Source organism: Peromyscus leucopus, chromosome 2, assembly GCF_004664715.2.
Source record: "Peromyscus leucopus breed LL Stock chromosome 2, UCI_PerLeu_2.1, whole genome shotgun sequence".
Classification (NCBI taxonomy): domain Eukaryota; kingdom Metazoa; phylum Chordata; class Mammalia; order Rodentia; family Cricetidae; genus Peromyscus; species Peromyscus leucopus.
The window spans coordinates 110,475,233-110,491,021 of record NC_051064.1 but is presented as its reverse complement, the minus strand read 5'-3'; the positions used below and the strand labels follow the sequence as shown (position 1 = coordinate 110,491,021).

General features: G+C 43.1%; 1 protein-coding gene across 2 annotated transcripts in view; it reads right to left on the bottom strand.

Annotated features, from left to right (window-relative positions):
- Window positions 1-5,557: 5,557 nt before the first annotated feature.
- The window catches only part of Ndc1 (NDC1 transmembrane nucleoporin), a 52,637-nt gene continuing 42,405 nt past the window's right edge, over window positions 5,558-15,789 (bottom strand). For both annotated transcript variants that reach the window (XM_028888332.2, XM_028888322.2), the window contains exons 17-18: window positions 11,598-11,758; window positions 5,558-7,874 (exon numbers count right to left, since the gene is read on the bottom strand). In XM_028888332.2, the coding sequence (XP_028744165.1) occupies window positions 7,811-7,874; window positions 11,598-11,758 (225 nt within the window). In that variant the 3' untranslated portion in view covers window positions 5,558-7,810. The remainder of the gene's footprint in view (window positions 7,875-11,597; window positions 11,759-15,789) is intronic.

Below are 15,789 nucleotides of genomic sequence, written 5' to 3'. Positions count from 1 at the left end.
TTAATTTGAAAACATATTGGATACTCTAGCATTTGGATCTACCTTGGTTCCCTTACTGAGACATACTTCTATTTATTTATTGAGACAGGGTTTCACTGTCTAGCTCTGGTTGTCCTGGAACTCACTAAGTAGACCAGGCTAGCCTCAAACTCAGACATCTGCCCAGCCTCTGCTTCCCAAGTGCTGGGATTAAAGGTGAGTGCTACCATGCCAGGTGAGACTTTTTTTTATTTTTTATTCTCTCAAGACAGGGTTTCTCTGTGTAGCCCTGGCTGTCCTGGAACTTGCTCTGTAGATCAGGCTGGCCTTGAACTCAGAGATCCACCTGCCTCTGCCTCCCAAATACTGGAATTAAAGGCGTGCTTTTAAGTGATCTTAAATCCTCAGAAATTGGTTGAGACTTGCTTTATGAACCAACATCTGGCTAGACTGTGAACATGCTACATGAATGTCTTGCAAAGAACAGCAGTTCTTCTGGAAGTGGGCACAGTGCTCCTTGGGTATCATTACGTTGTTTACCAATCACACCATTCAAATAGTCTACAACCTTGATTTCTAAAGTCGTGCTCTATCTAGAACTGGAAAATATAAAATGTCTTGTCCTAATTAATGATTTGTCCCTTTTTCCTTGTAGTTTTGTTAGGCTCCACGCATTTTTTTCCTTGAGGCACTATGTACGTCAAAGTATACAAACCTTACATTCTCAATACAGTGAGGTGTACACCCATGTGATCCAAATTAAGTCAGACATTCCAGAACCTCAGTTTGCCTCATTCCTTTCCAAGTCAGTACACAGCCTCCTCCCCTAACACTGTCCTGACTTCTGTTACCATCAACTCTTACCTTTTCTTGAAATGGGGATAAAAGCAATCATGGCACGCGTTCCTTTGCCTATGTGGTTCTTTTCCACTGTTGCACGGTTGGCTCTTTGGATGACTATTGGTGCTACAAAATTAGTTGGCATGGCAGTGCATACCTGTAACCCCAGAGTGTCAATTTCTAAGCCAGCCTCAACTACAAAGGGAAATTGTCTTTAAGAAACAAGAAAGGGCCAGGCAGTGGTGGCGCATGCCTTTAATCCCAGCACTCAGGAGGCAAAGGCAGGTGGATCTCTGTGAGTTCAAGGCCAGCCTGGTCTACAAAATGAATGAGTTCCAGGACAGCCAGGATACACAGAGAAACCCTGTCTCAAAAAATCGGGAAAAAAAAGACAGCACACACCTATAATCCAGCACTCTAGAGACAAGAGGCAAGACAATCATTGCAAGCTCAAGGTCTGTCTTCGAGACTTAGGCATATTCCAGGCCAGCCAAGGCTATATATCCAAACCCTGCAATTCAGACTATTGGGGAATTCTGACATAAGTGTCTTGTAGATATGGCTTTTGGAGATTACAGCCCTTGAATTTTCTTGGGCTTATACCAGTTGATGGAACCGCAAAGTCCCATTTAGTGTTAAGATTTTGTCAACTTTTTCACGCCTTCCAACAATTTTATGAGTTCTACTTTCTGCACATCAGCCCTTCTCTGATGTGTATGTAAAGGTATCTCATGGAAGTTTCAATTCCTATCTCCCTAGCCAGTGCTGAACACCTACCTTCCTTGAGGAATTTGGATAAACTGGTTTCGAAATGTTTTTTGTACTCTGAGGCTGTTACTAGGTGTACTGAGGTCTTTGTGAGGAGCTGGATCTTTTTTGAAGCACTTTTCTTAATTCATAGCAAGTTGGGTTTTTTTGTTTTGCTTTAAGGTATATTTTGTCAAAATATATAATGATACTTGGCTTTATAAATGTCATTTTTATCTTTTCCTAGCCTTTTATTTCCAACATATCCAGCCTTATACTTTTACATGTGTCTTTTGTTAACAGCAAAGATTTTTAAATTGTTTAATGATGGTTTTGGTTTTGGTTTGTTTTTTCAAGACAGGGCTTCTCTGTGTAGCCCTGGCTGTCCTGGAACTTGCTCTGTAGACCTGGCCGGCCTCAAACTCAGAGATCTGTCTGCTTCTGCCTCCCGAGTGCTGAGACTAAACTCATGCACCACTATGCCTGGCTGTAAGATTTTTTTTAAAAATAATTTTTAATTTTATTTTATGTGCATGGATGTGAAGGTGTCAGGTCCCCTGGAACTGGAGTTAGACAGTTGTGTGCCGCCATGTGGGTGCTGGGAATTGAATCTGGGTCCTCTGGGAGAGCAGCCAAGTGCTCTTAACTGCTGAGCCATCTCTCCAGCCCCCTGTAAGGTCTTTTTATTTCATTTACTCTCTTTTTATTCTTTGAGGCATTCTCCTTAAATTACAGTGAACACCTTCTAACATATCAAAGCCTACCACGATGGTCATGGTACCACAGGCTGGCAGTCACAGCACTTAGATAGAAGCTTGAGAGCGGCCAGAGCTACACAGAGCATGAGTCTGCCTCACAAACAGCCTACCACTAGACAGTGTAAAGACCTGAGAGCATTTTTCACTCGCAAGTGCTGACTTACCAGTCTTTGTATGTACACACAAATTCTCTACACATTAAAACCTGCAAGGCATTTTTTTTTAAAAAGATTTATTTATTTATTATGTATACAGAGGAGGGCGCCAGATCTCATTACAGATGGTTGTGAGCCACCGTGTGGTTGCTGGGAATTGAACTCAGGACCTCTGGAAGAGCAGTCGGTGCTCTTAACCTCTGAGCCATCTCTCCAGCCCAAGGCATTGTTTTTTAAGTCAATATTCATGTTTACCTTTTTCTCTTCTTTTCTTCACCATTCTTCCATTTTCCGGGGGTGGGAGGTGGGGGGGGAGGAGCTACTTCATAAAGAAGTTTCTCTTATGTTAGAATTTCTCAGCTTGTCGGAAATGTCTTTATTTACCCCACCATATTTGAAGATAAATGCTGGCTATGGGACATGGATATGTAGCTCAGTCGGTAGAGCACTGGCCTAGCATACACAAGCCTTGGGTTCAATCCTAGCACTACATAAACCCACCATGGTTTCGGATGCCTGTAACCCCAGCAGCAGCAGGAGGAGGCAAGCAGACAAGAAGTTGGAAGCCAGCCTGAGCTACTTGTCTCAAAAAGAAAAAAGAAAAAAAGCTGAATATGAAATTTTAGGTTAATAAACTCCTTCCAGGATAATTTTTTTGTTCTAGAATTTTTATGGCCTTTTCAAATCTTGTTTGTATAAACAAAAGTGAATTCTGTGAATTCTGTGTATATACATGGTTTCCAGCTCTCTACTGAATTATAATTTCACTGAGGAATCTTAATTACCATAGTGTGTCTGACAGCTCTATGGGGAAACCCTCTCCGTCTATATGGATTGCCTGTTGCTTTTGCTCGTTCTCAATCAAGTAGCTGTCTTCCTGGGCCTGGTTACTTTGAACTGATGCTTGCGGGAATCAGGCCCAGGGTGTTCTCCTCCAGAAGGTCATGATCGCTTCTGCCAGGCCTTGAAGGTACTGTAGAGATCATTTTAATTCAACTTAACTACAGGTCTTGTTAGCCTTTGGAAAAAGGACAAGTTCCTTTTTGAAGGCCCTGAACCCCAAATTTTGTCTCCTCTCCTGAGAGTCTCTAAGACCCGTCTCTACCCTCCACCTTGCTCTCATCAGTAAAGACAGGCTTTTCAGAAGCCATGCTAGCACCGCGTGACCTTGCCTCCAGCATAACTGGACACCTGATCCACCTGGACCAATTTCTTTCCATCAGGAATCCGGCTGGCATTCAGAAACAGCTGGTCAGTTTCCATTACAAGTAAACTCAGGAGCCAGAGGGCAGCTGAAGGAGTGGAAAGCCAGTCAGCAGCAGAAAGCTGCAGCAGAGAACCACACAGAGACACGGACAAGGTTGGAGTTCTTCAGGGGGCCTGGACACAATCTATACTTTGGCTCACTGACACTTTCTGTGCCTTGAGGACCAATTTTCCTGTCTAGTCTATGCTAATTTGGGGGTGACTATGAGTGATGATACTGTGAGGAAGGAGCCAGTAGATTCAGGAGCTAGAGACAAAAGAATAAGTCAAGGTCAACATGGTTTCAAAAAGCCATCAAGGTCAAGATTGGTGACTGAGAAGCCATCTCCCAATTATTTCTCTGTCAGTGATAGCCCATAGTATTTCCAAAACCACTCTACCAGCAGGACCACCTATGAGGAAAACTCAACAGTATCCAGTAAAAGCTGTGGGTGCAGGCCAGTTGGAACATGAGCACCCAATGGCAAACAGCAGCCACACAGCTCTTTGAAACGGAGCAGCGTGGGCTAGCACCAGGACACCCAAGGACAAGCCACAGTTAAAGATGAAAAGCTGCGGGAACATGAGGCTGACAAAGACTCCAACTGAAGCTTCCCTGCACTTCCGGATTGCAGATAAGTTTCCTGAGGTGGTGACTGAAATCAGGGTTGGAGTAGAGCTTACAGCTTGATTTAATACCAACTAGGCCCCAAAAGAGAATGACCAAACATTCAGTGTGTGTGTTGGGGGGGTGAGGGGTCCCACCGAAATACATGGAAATATGCGGGAAGGTTAAAGAAGCTCATTCTAAAGAGCTGGGGCTGGGAAGTTTGGGAGCTGGAGAGATGGTTCAGCAGCTTGCTGCTCTTTCAGAGGACCTGAGTCCAGTTCCCAGCACCTTAGTTCACAGCTCTAGGGGGTTCAGTGTCCTCTTCTGGCCTCCACAGGCACCTGCACACACATGGCATGCACACACACACACATACGCACGCACGCACGCACAAATTTAAAAAAAAAAAAAAAATAAGGAAGTTTGCAAAAAGTGAGAGTCAGGTAAGAGGGAACAAGCATCAGGTCCTGAAGGTGTGACAGTCTCATCCCTGCTGTGACGGCAAATTCTCACTGGGCACAGTAGACACTGTAACCTCAGCTTACTTTTAAATGATGGGCAGAAGCCAGGCATGAAACACACCTGTATAGAACCTGGCGCTCAGGAGGCTGAAGCAGGAGGATTACCATGGGTTTGAGGCTGGCCCTGACCACACAGAAGGCTATCTTCAAACTAGTTAATTAGGCTAAAACAGTCATAAAAATTAGAATGGTAGTGAACAACTTGCTAAGAATAGTTGGATTGGTAACTGATGAATGTATTAAGTGATTTGATTTTAAAGATGACTGAGGGTTGGGAGAGCAAGAGACATCCTATTACTCAGCTACCTAGAGGTGAAGTTCAAACTAATTAAGTAAAGCTGACAGACAGAACGGTTAGCCTAGGGAATCCGATCTGTTTAGAAATACTATTTTGGCAAGAAAAGAAACCTCTGTTAAGAGACGGCTTTCAGCACCTGCACTCTGTTTAGTTTTGGAAGAAAGAGCCAAGACAAAAAGAGAGAGAGAGAGAGAGAGAGAGAGAGAGAGAGAGAGAGAGAGAGAGAGTGTGTCTTTCAGAATTCAGGCTCTTTGAAATTACTACTACACACAGATCACCCAGCAGACCAGCTGGTTAAGGGCAAGAGCTGGTTACTCATGAAGTTAAACCCTGAGCAGGTTCTATAAGCAACAATGTTGCGGCTCCCCTGCAATGGTTAAGGAAACACACAGAGATTCACAGAGTTCAGTGAACAGTCTCAGTTAGGAATTGTCACTTTATTCTTCTACCAATTCAGTTTCAATGATATACAAAAAGACATAAACAGATTATCATAAATAGTAATAGGAAGACACACACACTCATGAAGAAATCCAGCACAGGAACCCTGTATGACTTCTCCATGTCTACTCACCAGTATAAGGTTTATTCTAGAAGTTTCCTACTACTCTGCAAAAGCAGCTTTGTGGCTTTGGAGGTCCCATTAGAGTCACAAACAAAGGCGCTGATACAATCCTGTTTTGTACTCACAGCCAGAGAAAGGCTTTCAAAGACTCATTTTCAGGCCGTCACATCAGGAGGCTTGTCGGCAGGACGTAACTTCACCAGAGGAAATGTTTCTCTCCTCTTCGCCTCCCTCAGGTCCTCCTTTGTGCAGGAAGAAGGGTGCCTTTTAAGAACATCCTCGCCACCTTCCAAATACAATACAGATCTGAAGGGATGGGCAGTGTCCTGCTCCCACCAGGCAGGCATGGTGTGGTCTCTATCTCATACACAGCACATCCAGAAATATTCATACTGCTATCAGATACACTTTCACCCAGAGGACATGGGCATGGCAAGAACCTAAACTGGACCAGACATTTCATAAAAATAAGTCGAAGTTGAAAGGAATCGCCACAGTTCTTTATGGAAACGGAAGATTAAGCCCTGCCTCCTGAAATGCTTCAGTCAGAGGCAGCCAGGGAGTATAAAAAGCTTATGGCTTCAATTCACAGAACACAACAGTCCTCCGTTACCTAGCCATGCTTCTCTGGTTATTGTAAGAAACTAACACACTGGAAACCCAACGTTCACACTGAAAAAAGGATCAAGCCAACTTCATACACAAGGTAGAGGGGACACTTAAAAGACCCAAAACTTGACAACGGGAACTGTCCCATAAAGGCACTTTGAAGCCCAGCAGGATTCCTTTATAATTTGCCGTGTGCTGGTTGAAAGGGTGATAGGTTGTGGAGCTGAAATACACAAAGGCTAGGCGTACACATCACACTTAAGATTCCTATACAATACTGGGCTGACTTTAAAGGAATCTTTTGGGAACACTAGAGGGAAAAGATAACAGGAAAGGATTTATGAAGGAGGATTTGGTCCAAAGCTAGTCTAATGAATATGTACCAGCAGGACCTCCAATGTTTCATCTCCAAAGAAATGATCTAATAAGTCATAAAATGACCACATGTACATTTGGGACGCGCTCCTGAGTACCGTGAACCCGGACATCCTGGCCTCGCTCACTACTTGATGACAGTGTGTTTCTGGCTCTAAAGATTGTCCTGTTATATTTTAATTAGCCAGTTAACACGGCTGAGGCTGCTCCCTGTCTGAAGACAGACTAGACTCACAACATAATTTGATCTGCTAAAGACAAACAGTAGGAAGCTTCCAAGGTCTTTTTACAAAACCTTCTCCCTCATTTGAAAACCTCTGCCAATGGCTTAATGCTATTTCAAAAAAGAAAGCAAAACTGGCCGGGAAATGCCCACATTCTCATCGTTTACCAGCATAATACAAAATGAATCCATAGATGTTGCTCAATTATTTCTCAAAACCCAAATGTGAATGTTTAATCGTGTAATTTAAGAACTCAGTTTTTTCACATTCCTTTACATAGAGTTAGCATCTGTAAATTGAGACTCTTTTTGGACAATCATGCAAATTTAATTTGTCCCTGGAAACAAAAACACAACCTAACAGATTAACAAAATATGTCCTGTAGACAATATTTTTACTGTGAATTTTTCTCCACTGTTACCATTTTTATCCTTTAGTAAACAAACTAATCTTAAGTTTATGTATTTTGAGTTTACAAAGAGCTCAACTCTTAAAGCGATTAAGAAAGACTGTATCAAGTCACCCTACTTCTGAGCTGGCTCCACTTTTCAAAAGTAAATTCTAAAAAAAATTGTGAGTAATTATTATCAAGTTATCTGAGCGAGAGACAGTTCGGCTGCCATAGATGCTCCTGTAAAACTGAATAAAGATTTTATTATACCACACACACAAAAAGCATTTGGTACAGAAAAGGCAGTTTTCGGTTATTCTGCTGAGAATTTCTTTCCATGATTTCTCCCATTAAAGTATAGTTTTCAAAGCAAGCACCACGACAAAGGAAGCATCTAATTAGTCCATTTTCTTCTGATCCAAGAATGCTGAACATTTACTGTCCCATCTGCAGTTGTATCAGCAGGGTAATGAACACAGTTTATATTACTTAACTATTCTTTGAACTCCAAGAACTGTTGAAGTCTTTTCTGATGTTCTGCAGATGCTTGCACAGCACTAAATGAAACATAAATGCAAAGCATAAGCTTTATTTTACATTAAGCATATTAAGTGAACCACAGAGCGCAAAGTCAATATTTTTCAAAACAATTAAAAATGAATAGAAATCTTCACTTATTTAGTACTTCTGAAAAAGCTGGATGCAAACCTTTTTCAATCTAATGAAGGCAAGGGCTTGCATTGGGCAATGCATATTTTTACCTTCTGAAAGACCAGAGCAAATGCAGACTGACAAGTGCAGGCATCGCTCTAACCTGCTCGACTATGGAACCTGCTGTGCAGAGTTCCAGGCCCTGCAGTAGATTTTCTGGATTTTATTATTTTATTCAAACCAGATTCAAACATTATCTTTGAATTGTGGAGTATTTGAATTGCCTTTAATATAAAATCCTTTAAACTAAAATGTTTGGTTAAAACACAATAGATTCCATTAATCGTTTTCAAAGGTAACAGCTTGGTGGCTTGGATTTATTTCCCCTTTGAACATACACTATGTTATGGATGGGGACTCAGTTCTCCCTCCACTCTCCATCACAAAAGCAGATTATCTTGGCAGAAGGCAGACAAAAACACCCTACAACTAGTACACAACTTCTGTGAAAACTTTTGAACAAAAATGTTGGTTTTTCTAGCTCTTTTTTTTTTTTTTGAAACAGGGCTTCCCTGTGTAGCCCTGGCTGTCCTGGAACTCACTCTGTAGACCAGGCTGGCCTCAAACTCAGAGATCTACCTGCCTTTGTCTCATGAGTGCTGGGATTAAAGGTGTGTGCTCCACCTCGCCCAGCGGTTTCTAGTTCTTAATTAATAGAATCATCATTGAACGATAAAATTCCAGACAGATGAAGATCACCCTTTTCAGTGCCATAGTTTTGTTTTAAAGCCTTTGCTACAGATTATCCTACAATGCCTCTTGATCATCTCTGCTTCCTGACCCCACAAAGAAACCTCTAATGGAGTCACTTCACTGTGAAAGATGATACCTAGGGAGGTGCCCATGAGGTCACTAACCACCATCTTGCCACATAACTCTCCCTCCACTTGGAGGTAGAGAATTGCTCTATGCTCTGCCACTCAAGTACATTTTTGATGTTATCATCTGTAGGCAAACCAAATTTACCTAGTTATGAGCCAATGGAGTTGGCTATGGTGGCTCACATCTGTTAACCTGCATTCAGGAGGCAGAGGCAGGTGGATCCCTTGAGTTCAAGGCTGGCTTGGACTACATGGCAAGCTCCAGGACAGCCTGGGTTACATAGAGAGACCCTATCTCAAAAAACCAGGGCTGGGCAATGGTGCATGCCTTTAATCCCAGCACTTGGGAGGCAGAGCCAGGCAGATCTCTGTGAGTTCGAGGACAGCCTGGGCTACAGAGTGAATCCCAGGAAAAGGCACCAAAACTACACAGAGAAACCCTGTCTCGAAAAACCAAAAAAAGAAAAAAACAAAACAAAACAAAACAAAAACCCAGAGTTTACCTCATCTGTACCTGGTTCTCAGAGTGGAGCTCTGGGTGAATAATTAGTTACTACACAGGCTTAATACATATTGTATGCTGGGCTTTACATAAATGAATGATCCCATTTTTTTCACTATCAACACCAAACAAAGCAAAGTAGGGTCCTATATACCACCTGCAGGTTCAGAGCTCAGGAACCACACGGCTCACTGGTTAAGAGAGCCAGTTAGCAAGATCTGGTCCGAATGCTAGCTCTGTAACTACCTGGCTGAGCTGCTTCAGTAACTTCTCACAAGCTCAGACAGCAGCCCTGTAACCAGACATAACCCACGTGCTCAAGCAACTCCAGAGCTAAGACTCCAACCACTGCACCACTGTCCTCAGACTCCTCCCACTGCACCACTGTCCTCAGACTCCTCCCACTGCACCACTGTCCTCAGACTCCTCCCACTGCACCACTGTCCTCAGACTCCTCCCACTGCACCACTGTCCTCAGACTCCTCCCACTGCACCACTGTCCTCAGACTCCTCCCACTGCACCACTGTCCTCAGACTCCTCCCACTGCACCACTCTGTCCTCAGACTCCAACCACTGCACCACTGTCCTCAGACTCCTCCCACTGCACCACTGTCCTCAGACTCCTCCCACTGCACCACTCTGTCCCAATTGCTCATTGGTGCCAATGACATGAGGTATGGCTTTCCTCAGAGGAAGGGGAAAGTCAGAACTTCATTCTCCTAACTTTCAATCAGCCATCTACCTGCCTTTCTTAACTAATAAATCCTTATCTCATCCCCATGCTCTCTGCTTTTGCTGTCAGTAGATACACACACACACCTACTCATCTTCTACATCATCAGTGAGTGGGCACACCCTATATGCCAGTTCACACCCTACCGTGAGTGCATTCTGAGCACACCCTATATACCAGCTCGCATCATGCGGGCAGACTAGTGCTGTAAATGGAAAGAAGACACTTTTTTTTTGTTTGTTTGTTTTGTTTTTTGAGAGCGGATTTCCCTGTGTAATCCTGACTGTCTTGGAACTAACTCTATAAGACCAGGCTGGCCTTGAACTCAAGAGATCCACCTGCCTCTGCCTCTTGAGAGCTAGGATTAAAAGCGTGCACCACCACCACCTGGCCTGAGAGGACAGAATTTTTAAGGGCAAGCCTGACCTCTTTTCAGGGTCACGTTCTAGCATGCATGTGCTCTCAGACAAGATTTAACCATTCTGTGCCTCCACTGACACACCTGTGTAATTAGGATAACCCCTGCCCTACGTAAAACTGTCGAGAAAAAGAAAGGAAAAGCTACAATCCATGGCCATCACATTGAACAGCACAGGTCTGGAAGTTAATAGATAATTTTTGTTTGCTTTTATACAATCAAATAAATGTCTCGATGATACAGGACCATTTACAGTTCTTTTATATTCTCACAAGAACCACAGCGTGCCAGGAGTATCTGCCGCTGCTCCCGCCCTGTGCTGTACAAGGAACGGAGAACGAAAGCAGGCATATATATACAGTATTCTGTTACTGACTGCACAGGAACACGAACGAGCTCTCAGGCCGTCTAGAACTCATTTCTAATTACAATAAACACAGCTTAGTTAGGAAACCAGTGTCCTTCATCCTGTCCAGCCAGAGCATTTCATGAGAGCAAAGCAGTAAACATCAATGAAACTAAATATAAACAGGCCTGGCATTTGTGGTTTCTCTCTGGTTCAGTTTCTGAAGGTGTTGTGATCTGCCGGTGTTTTTCCAGCATGATTCACAAAGCGCCACAGCCTCATTTATGGAATATTCTGCTCACCCAAGTACCCAAGTCTTAAAGTTTCCTGACCAAAATGTAAAAAGAGAATTATTTTTAATATGCTTTTCTGGAAAGGCACTCAGGATTTTTTTTCTCCTTTAATGATCTTTTGATAATTTAAATCTCTCTCTCTCTCTCTCTCTCTCTCTCTCTCTCTCTCTCTCTCTCTCTCTCTCTCTCACACACACACACACACACACACACATTTATGAATGTTTATATATATATATTGCTACTTTTACAACTTTCTGTCATTTGAAAGAAATCCCCAAAGATAGTCATACACAAAAATTGCAAATACAAATACCAAGTCCATACGAAAGCTCTCCTCACAGAGAGCCATCAGGGACCTATAAGAAAACTTGCAATCCGCAAGCCTTCTCGTACCCAGCCCTCAGAGAACGCCTGAGACAGACTATCAGTGTGGATAAGATGGGCAAACTTACTTCAGATGTTCACCAAACGTGGTGGCTATGCGGTAGATAGCGGTTTTCAGGGAGGCCCTGAAGGCAAATCTTAATGTTTTGTAGGATGAGTCCACAAGGCTTTCTGAAATCCGGGATGGTTTACTAGAAGCATGAGGCAGCTTGAAGTACTTGTCAACGGCCTAGACCAGGAAGAAAAACACACGAGTTCAGATGATTGTGAAAGCCAGGGTAGGCGAGGCCTGAGGTGTCTCAGTGGGTAAGCGCACTTGCTGCAAAGCTGGGTGACCTAGGTTCACTGGAGTCGAATCCCCAGCCCCACAGGAGAGAAACGACATCTACAAGCTTCCTCTGACGCCTTCATGGGAAATAAGTGTTAAAAGAAAAAATTAAATATAAATTTTAAAAAGTCAAGTCAGTCTAACAAGTGATAGATAATGTACACATCTACAAAGTCATGTGTGTTCTTTAGTGAATCAGTCACAACAGTTTGAAAACACCTGTCCAGGACATCTCAAGTTTTCAGGACCCAGCAAAGCCCCAAGATCCCATACTCTGTTTACCACTGGTGACAGGGAACGGCTTTTATCCTGATCTTAGCAAAAAAGACCAGAACTTTAACCTTTACTAAAGAAAGCCACTTTTCTCTTTCTAATTCTAAATTAGGTTTACAGTTCTAGAGGATGGGTGCCAGTGAGCAGTAGTAGCTGGGACAAGAGATAGCACACACAGTGAAACAGAGCTTATTTACAGTTGATACAGTTCAAAAACATGAAAGATTAAAGTCTTTGGAAGGCCAAGAGCAAATAATATAATTTTTAAATATTTATTTATTTATTTATTTATTTATTTATTTATTTATTTTCTCCGGAGCTGAGGACCGAACCCAGAGCCACTACCACTGAGCTAAATCCCCAACCCCTTTATTTTTATTTTTTGTACATTGGTGTTTTGCCTGCATGTATGCCTGTGTGAGGGTGTTAGATCCTGGAGTTAATTGTTGACTGCATGTGGGTGCTGGGAATTGAATGCGGTCCCCTGGAAGAGCAGGTTAGTGCTCTTAACCGCTGAGCCAACTCTCCAGCCCCAAACACTACAATTTTAAAATATCACAGCTATTACAGGAAGGGAAGAGAGAAATAAGGATGAAGCATGTTAGCCTATTGTGGCAAGAGCAATCAGAGAGGAGAACTATGTCACATGCACTGTCTTCGCAGCCACAATCACAGCAGTGAAATCACCCCAGCCATCGTGGTCTGAATTTCAAGAGCCCTGTATGTCATCTTGTTGTTCTTTCTTATTTTCGTACCTATTTTTGCTCAAGGATTTTGATGATAGTTCTTTGGTTTTTTATACTTTCTTCCCTTGCTTCTTTTGGTCTCTATCAGCCATATTGGAGCCTTTCCTCAGAAAGCTGGTGATGCTTGGCTCCTGACTGCAAGTGGAACTTCCCAAGGAGCTGACTAAAGCTTCCTGGAGCTGACAGGCTTCCTGGAAGGTGATCAGCATGGACACTGAGGTGAACTCCAGACTCAGTCATTTGAAGTCTTTGTCCCTAGTTCACCCCGAGAACAGTCGTCTACTATCTTGTGTGACGGGCTGGGCCCTGGTGTTCAGTGGAACTCACCTTGTGCAGTCCCCACACTGCCAGGCCTCTCCCAGTGCAGGCCCATGTTCTAGTCTCTAGAGGATGAACCTCAGGCTGGGGTGGGGAAGAAGCAATGAGCAGCAGAGAACCTAGGGTCCTAACTGGTTTCTGAACCTCCTTTTTTGGTGCCTGACCTTGGTGGCAAAGGTACCAAGAGCCCTTCCCATTGCCAACTCAGGACCCACCTCTGGGATCTGCCAAACCTATCGACATCTGCTCACCAGCTTCACAGACTGGGCTGCTATTGACTCTGCCCTGCTTATGGATTTATGTGTTTTAACAATTCTGTTACCATACACTAGAATTTTGGAAAAGGAACAAAATTTGATGCATATGTTGAGTATGCCATGTTAACTTCAAGTCCAATCATTTGTTCTTTCACAATGATCACTTATTAGAGCTATTTCCAAGACTGGGCATAGTTGAAATACTTTTAGGCAGCATGGGAGGTAGTGTTCAGAGAAATACTTGAGCAATATTAAAGAACACTGAGTCATAATGGGGAGGTTATTGACATTGTAATTTCCTCACACGTTTGATCTCATGCTGTTATACCCAGAAAACAGCCATCATCCTTTATACACACACACACACACACACACACACACACACACACACACACACACACACACACGCACACAGTAGGCTTGAATACACTGACAGAACGACAGATAATGTAAAATAAATATGCAAATGTAAGTCAGAATATAAAAGTAGCAAACTCAATTTTTATCCAGTATTTTGCAGGTTTAGTCTAAAAGCAAAAACAATCCAGGGTCTTACTATGCAATCCTGGCTGGCCTGGAACTTGCTGTGTAGACAAGTTGGCCTCTTGCTTGCTGGTATTAAAGGCTTGGGCTAACACACCTGGCTCATTTTTCAGGATGAAAGAGAATATGTAACTGAAATGGGAAATACCCTCTGTATGCAATTAGCTGCCCAACAGCTGCCATGCAAAACCTAAAACACATCTTGTCTGTAAATACTGATTTAAAATGAGCCGGGCGTTGGTGGCGCACGCCTTTCATCCCAGCACTCGGGAGGCAGAGCCAGGCGGATCTCTGTGAGTTCGAGGCCAGCCTGGGCTACCAAGTGAGCTCCAGGAAAGGCGCAAAGCTACACAGAGAAACCCTGTCTCGAAAAAAACCAAAAATAAATAAATAAATAAATAAGAAGATATATTCTGAGTATGTCCAAACTCATCGAAAGTTCTGGCTGTTGTGTTTGTATAATCAAAATACAATCATTTTTTTATATTTCAGAATCTTGCTGAAGAGACCATAGTCATTTCCTTTGCAATATAATTACAAACAATTTCCCTGTTAGGTTTATAAATACAAATCCACAAGACCCATACAAAAACTGCATTAACTTCGCCATCATCCTTTTTCTTATTGAACATCTCCATTACTTGCTGGACTCTTGTAAATGACACTAAGTTTGGTACACAAAATCATGTAAGAGCAAGGGAAAGTGCCATGTATCGTCTTTGCAGAATACATGATGGCCTTATAAAATATTTGAAGACCAGAAAATATTATGGGATGTTCTCCTTTTGAGTGACTCACTAGTGAGAATACAATATATATTCCCCTTTCTTCATAAAAATGTATGGTTCTAGGGCTCACAAGATAGTTGAGCAGGTAAAAGAACTTACAACCAAGCCTGAAGAATGAGTGCTATTCTCAGGACCCACATGGTGAAAGTGGTATAGGCACCTCATACACACACACACACACACACACACACACACACACACACACACACACGCAGGCACGCACGCACGCACGCACGCACGCACGCACGCGCACACACACAGAACACCGGTGTGTCTGAGGTTATTTCCACGTCTGGGAATTACACGTATACCATGCTGCATTTGTGCAGTCAGAGGACAGCGTCAGGTGTCAGACCACATCTTCCACCTTGAGACAGTTGTCACTGCGACTGCCACGTTAGATGGCCAACGGACTTTCAGGGATTTTTCTGTCCCTGCCTCCCATCTTTCCAGAAGCAGACTGAGATGAAAGATGTACACTGAGGCTGGAGAGACGGCTCAGCAGTTACGAGCACTGGTTCTCTTCCAGGACCAATGTTCAATTCCCAGCACCCGCAAAGCAGCTCGCAACCTCTAGTTCCAGAGGAGCTAGCACCTTCTTTTGGCTTCCGCAGGCACCAAGCATGCGAATGGTGTACATACACACATGCAGGCAAAACACCCATACACATAGAATAATTTTTAATAATAATAAAAAAAATGATGTGCACTACCGTGCTCAGCTTTACATGAGTTCTCGGGATTTGAATCAGGTCCATTCGCTTACATAGCAAGTGCTTTACCCACTGAACCATCTGACCAGACCTATGTGTTATTTCGGAGAGAGGGTCTTTCTGTGTTCTGAAGGTAGTCTGTAGCTAATGTGTAGTTCTGGCTGGCCTCAAGCCAGCATTTCTCCCACCTCAGATGCCCAAGTGGTAAGATTACAGGCATGTGGCACCATGACAAGATTTCCAGTTCTTGTAAGATCAGTGTCATCACAATCATTAGATTTCAGAGCCGTGCTG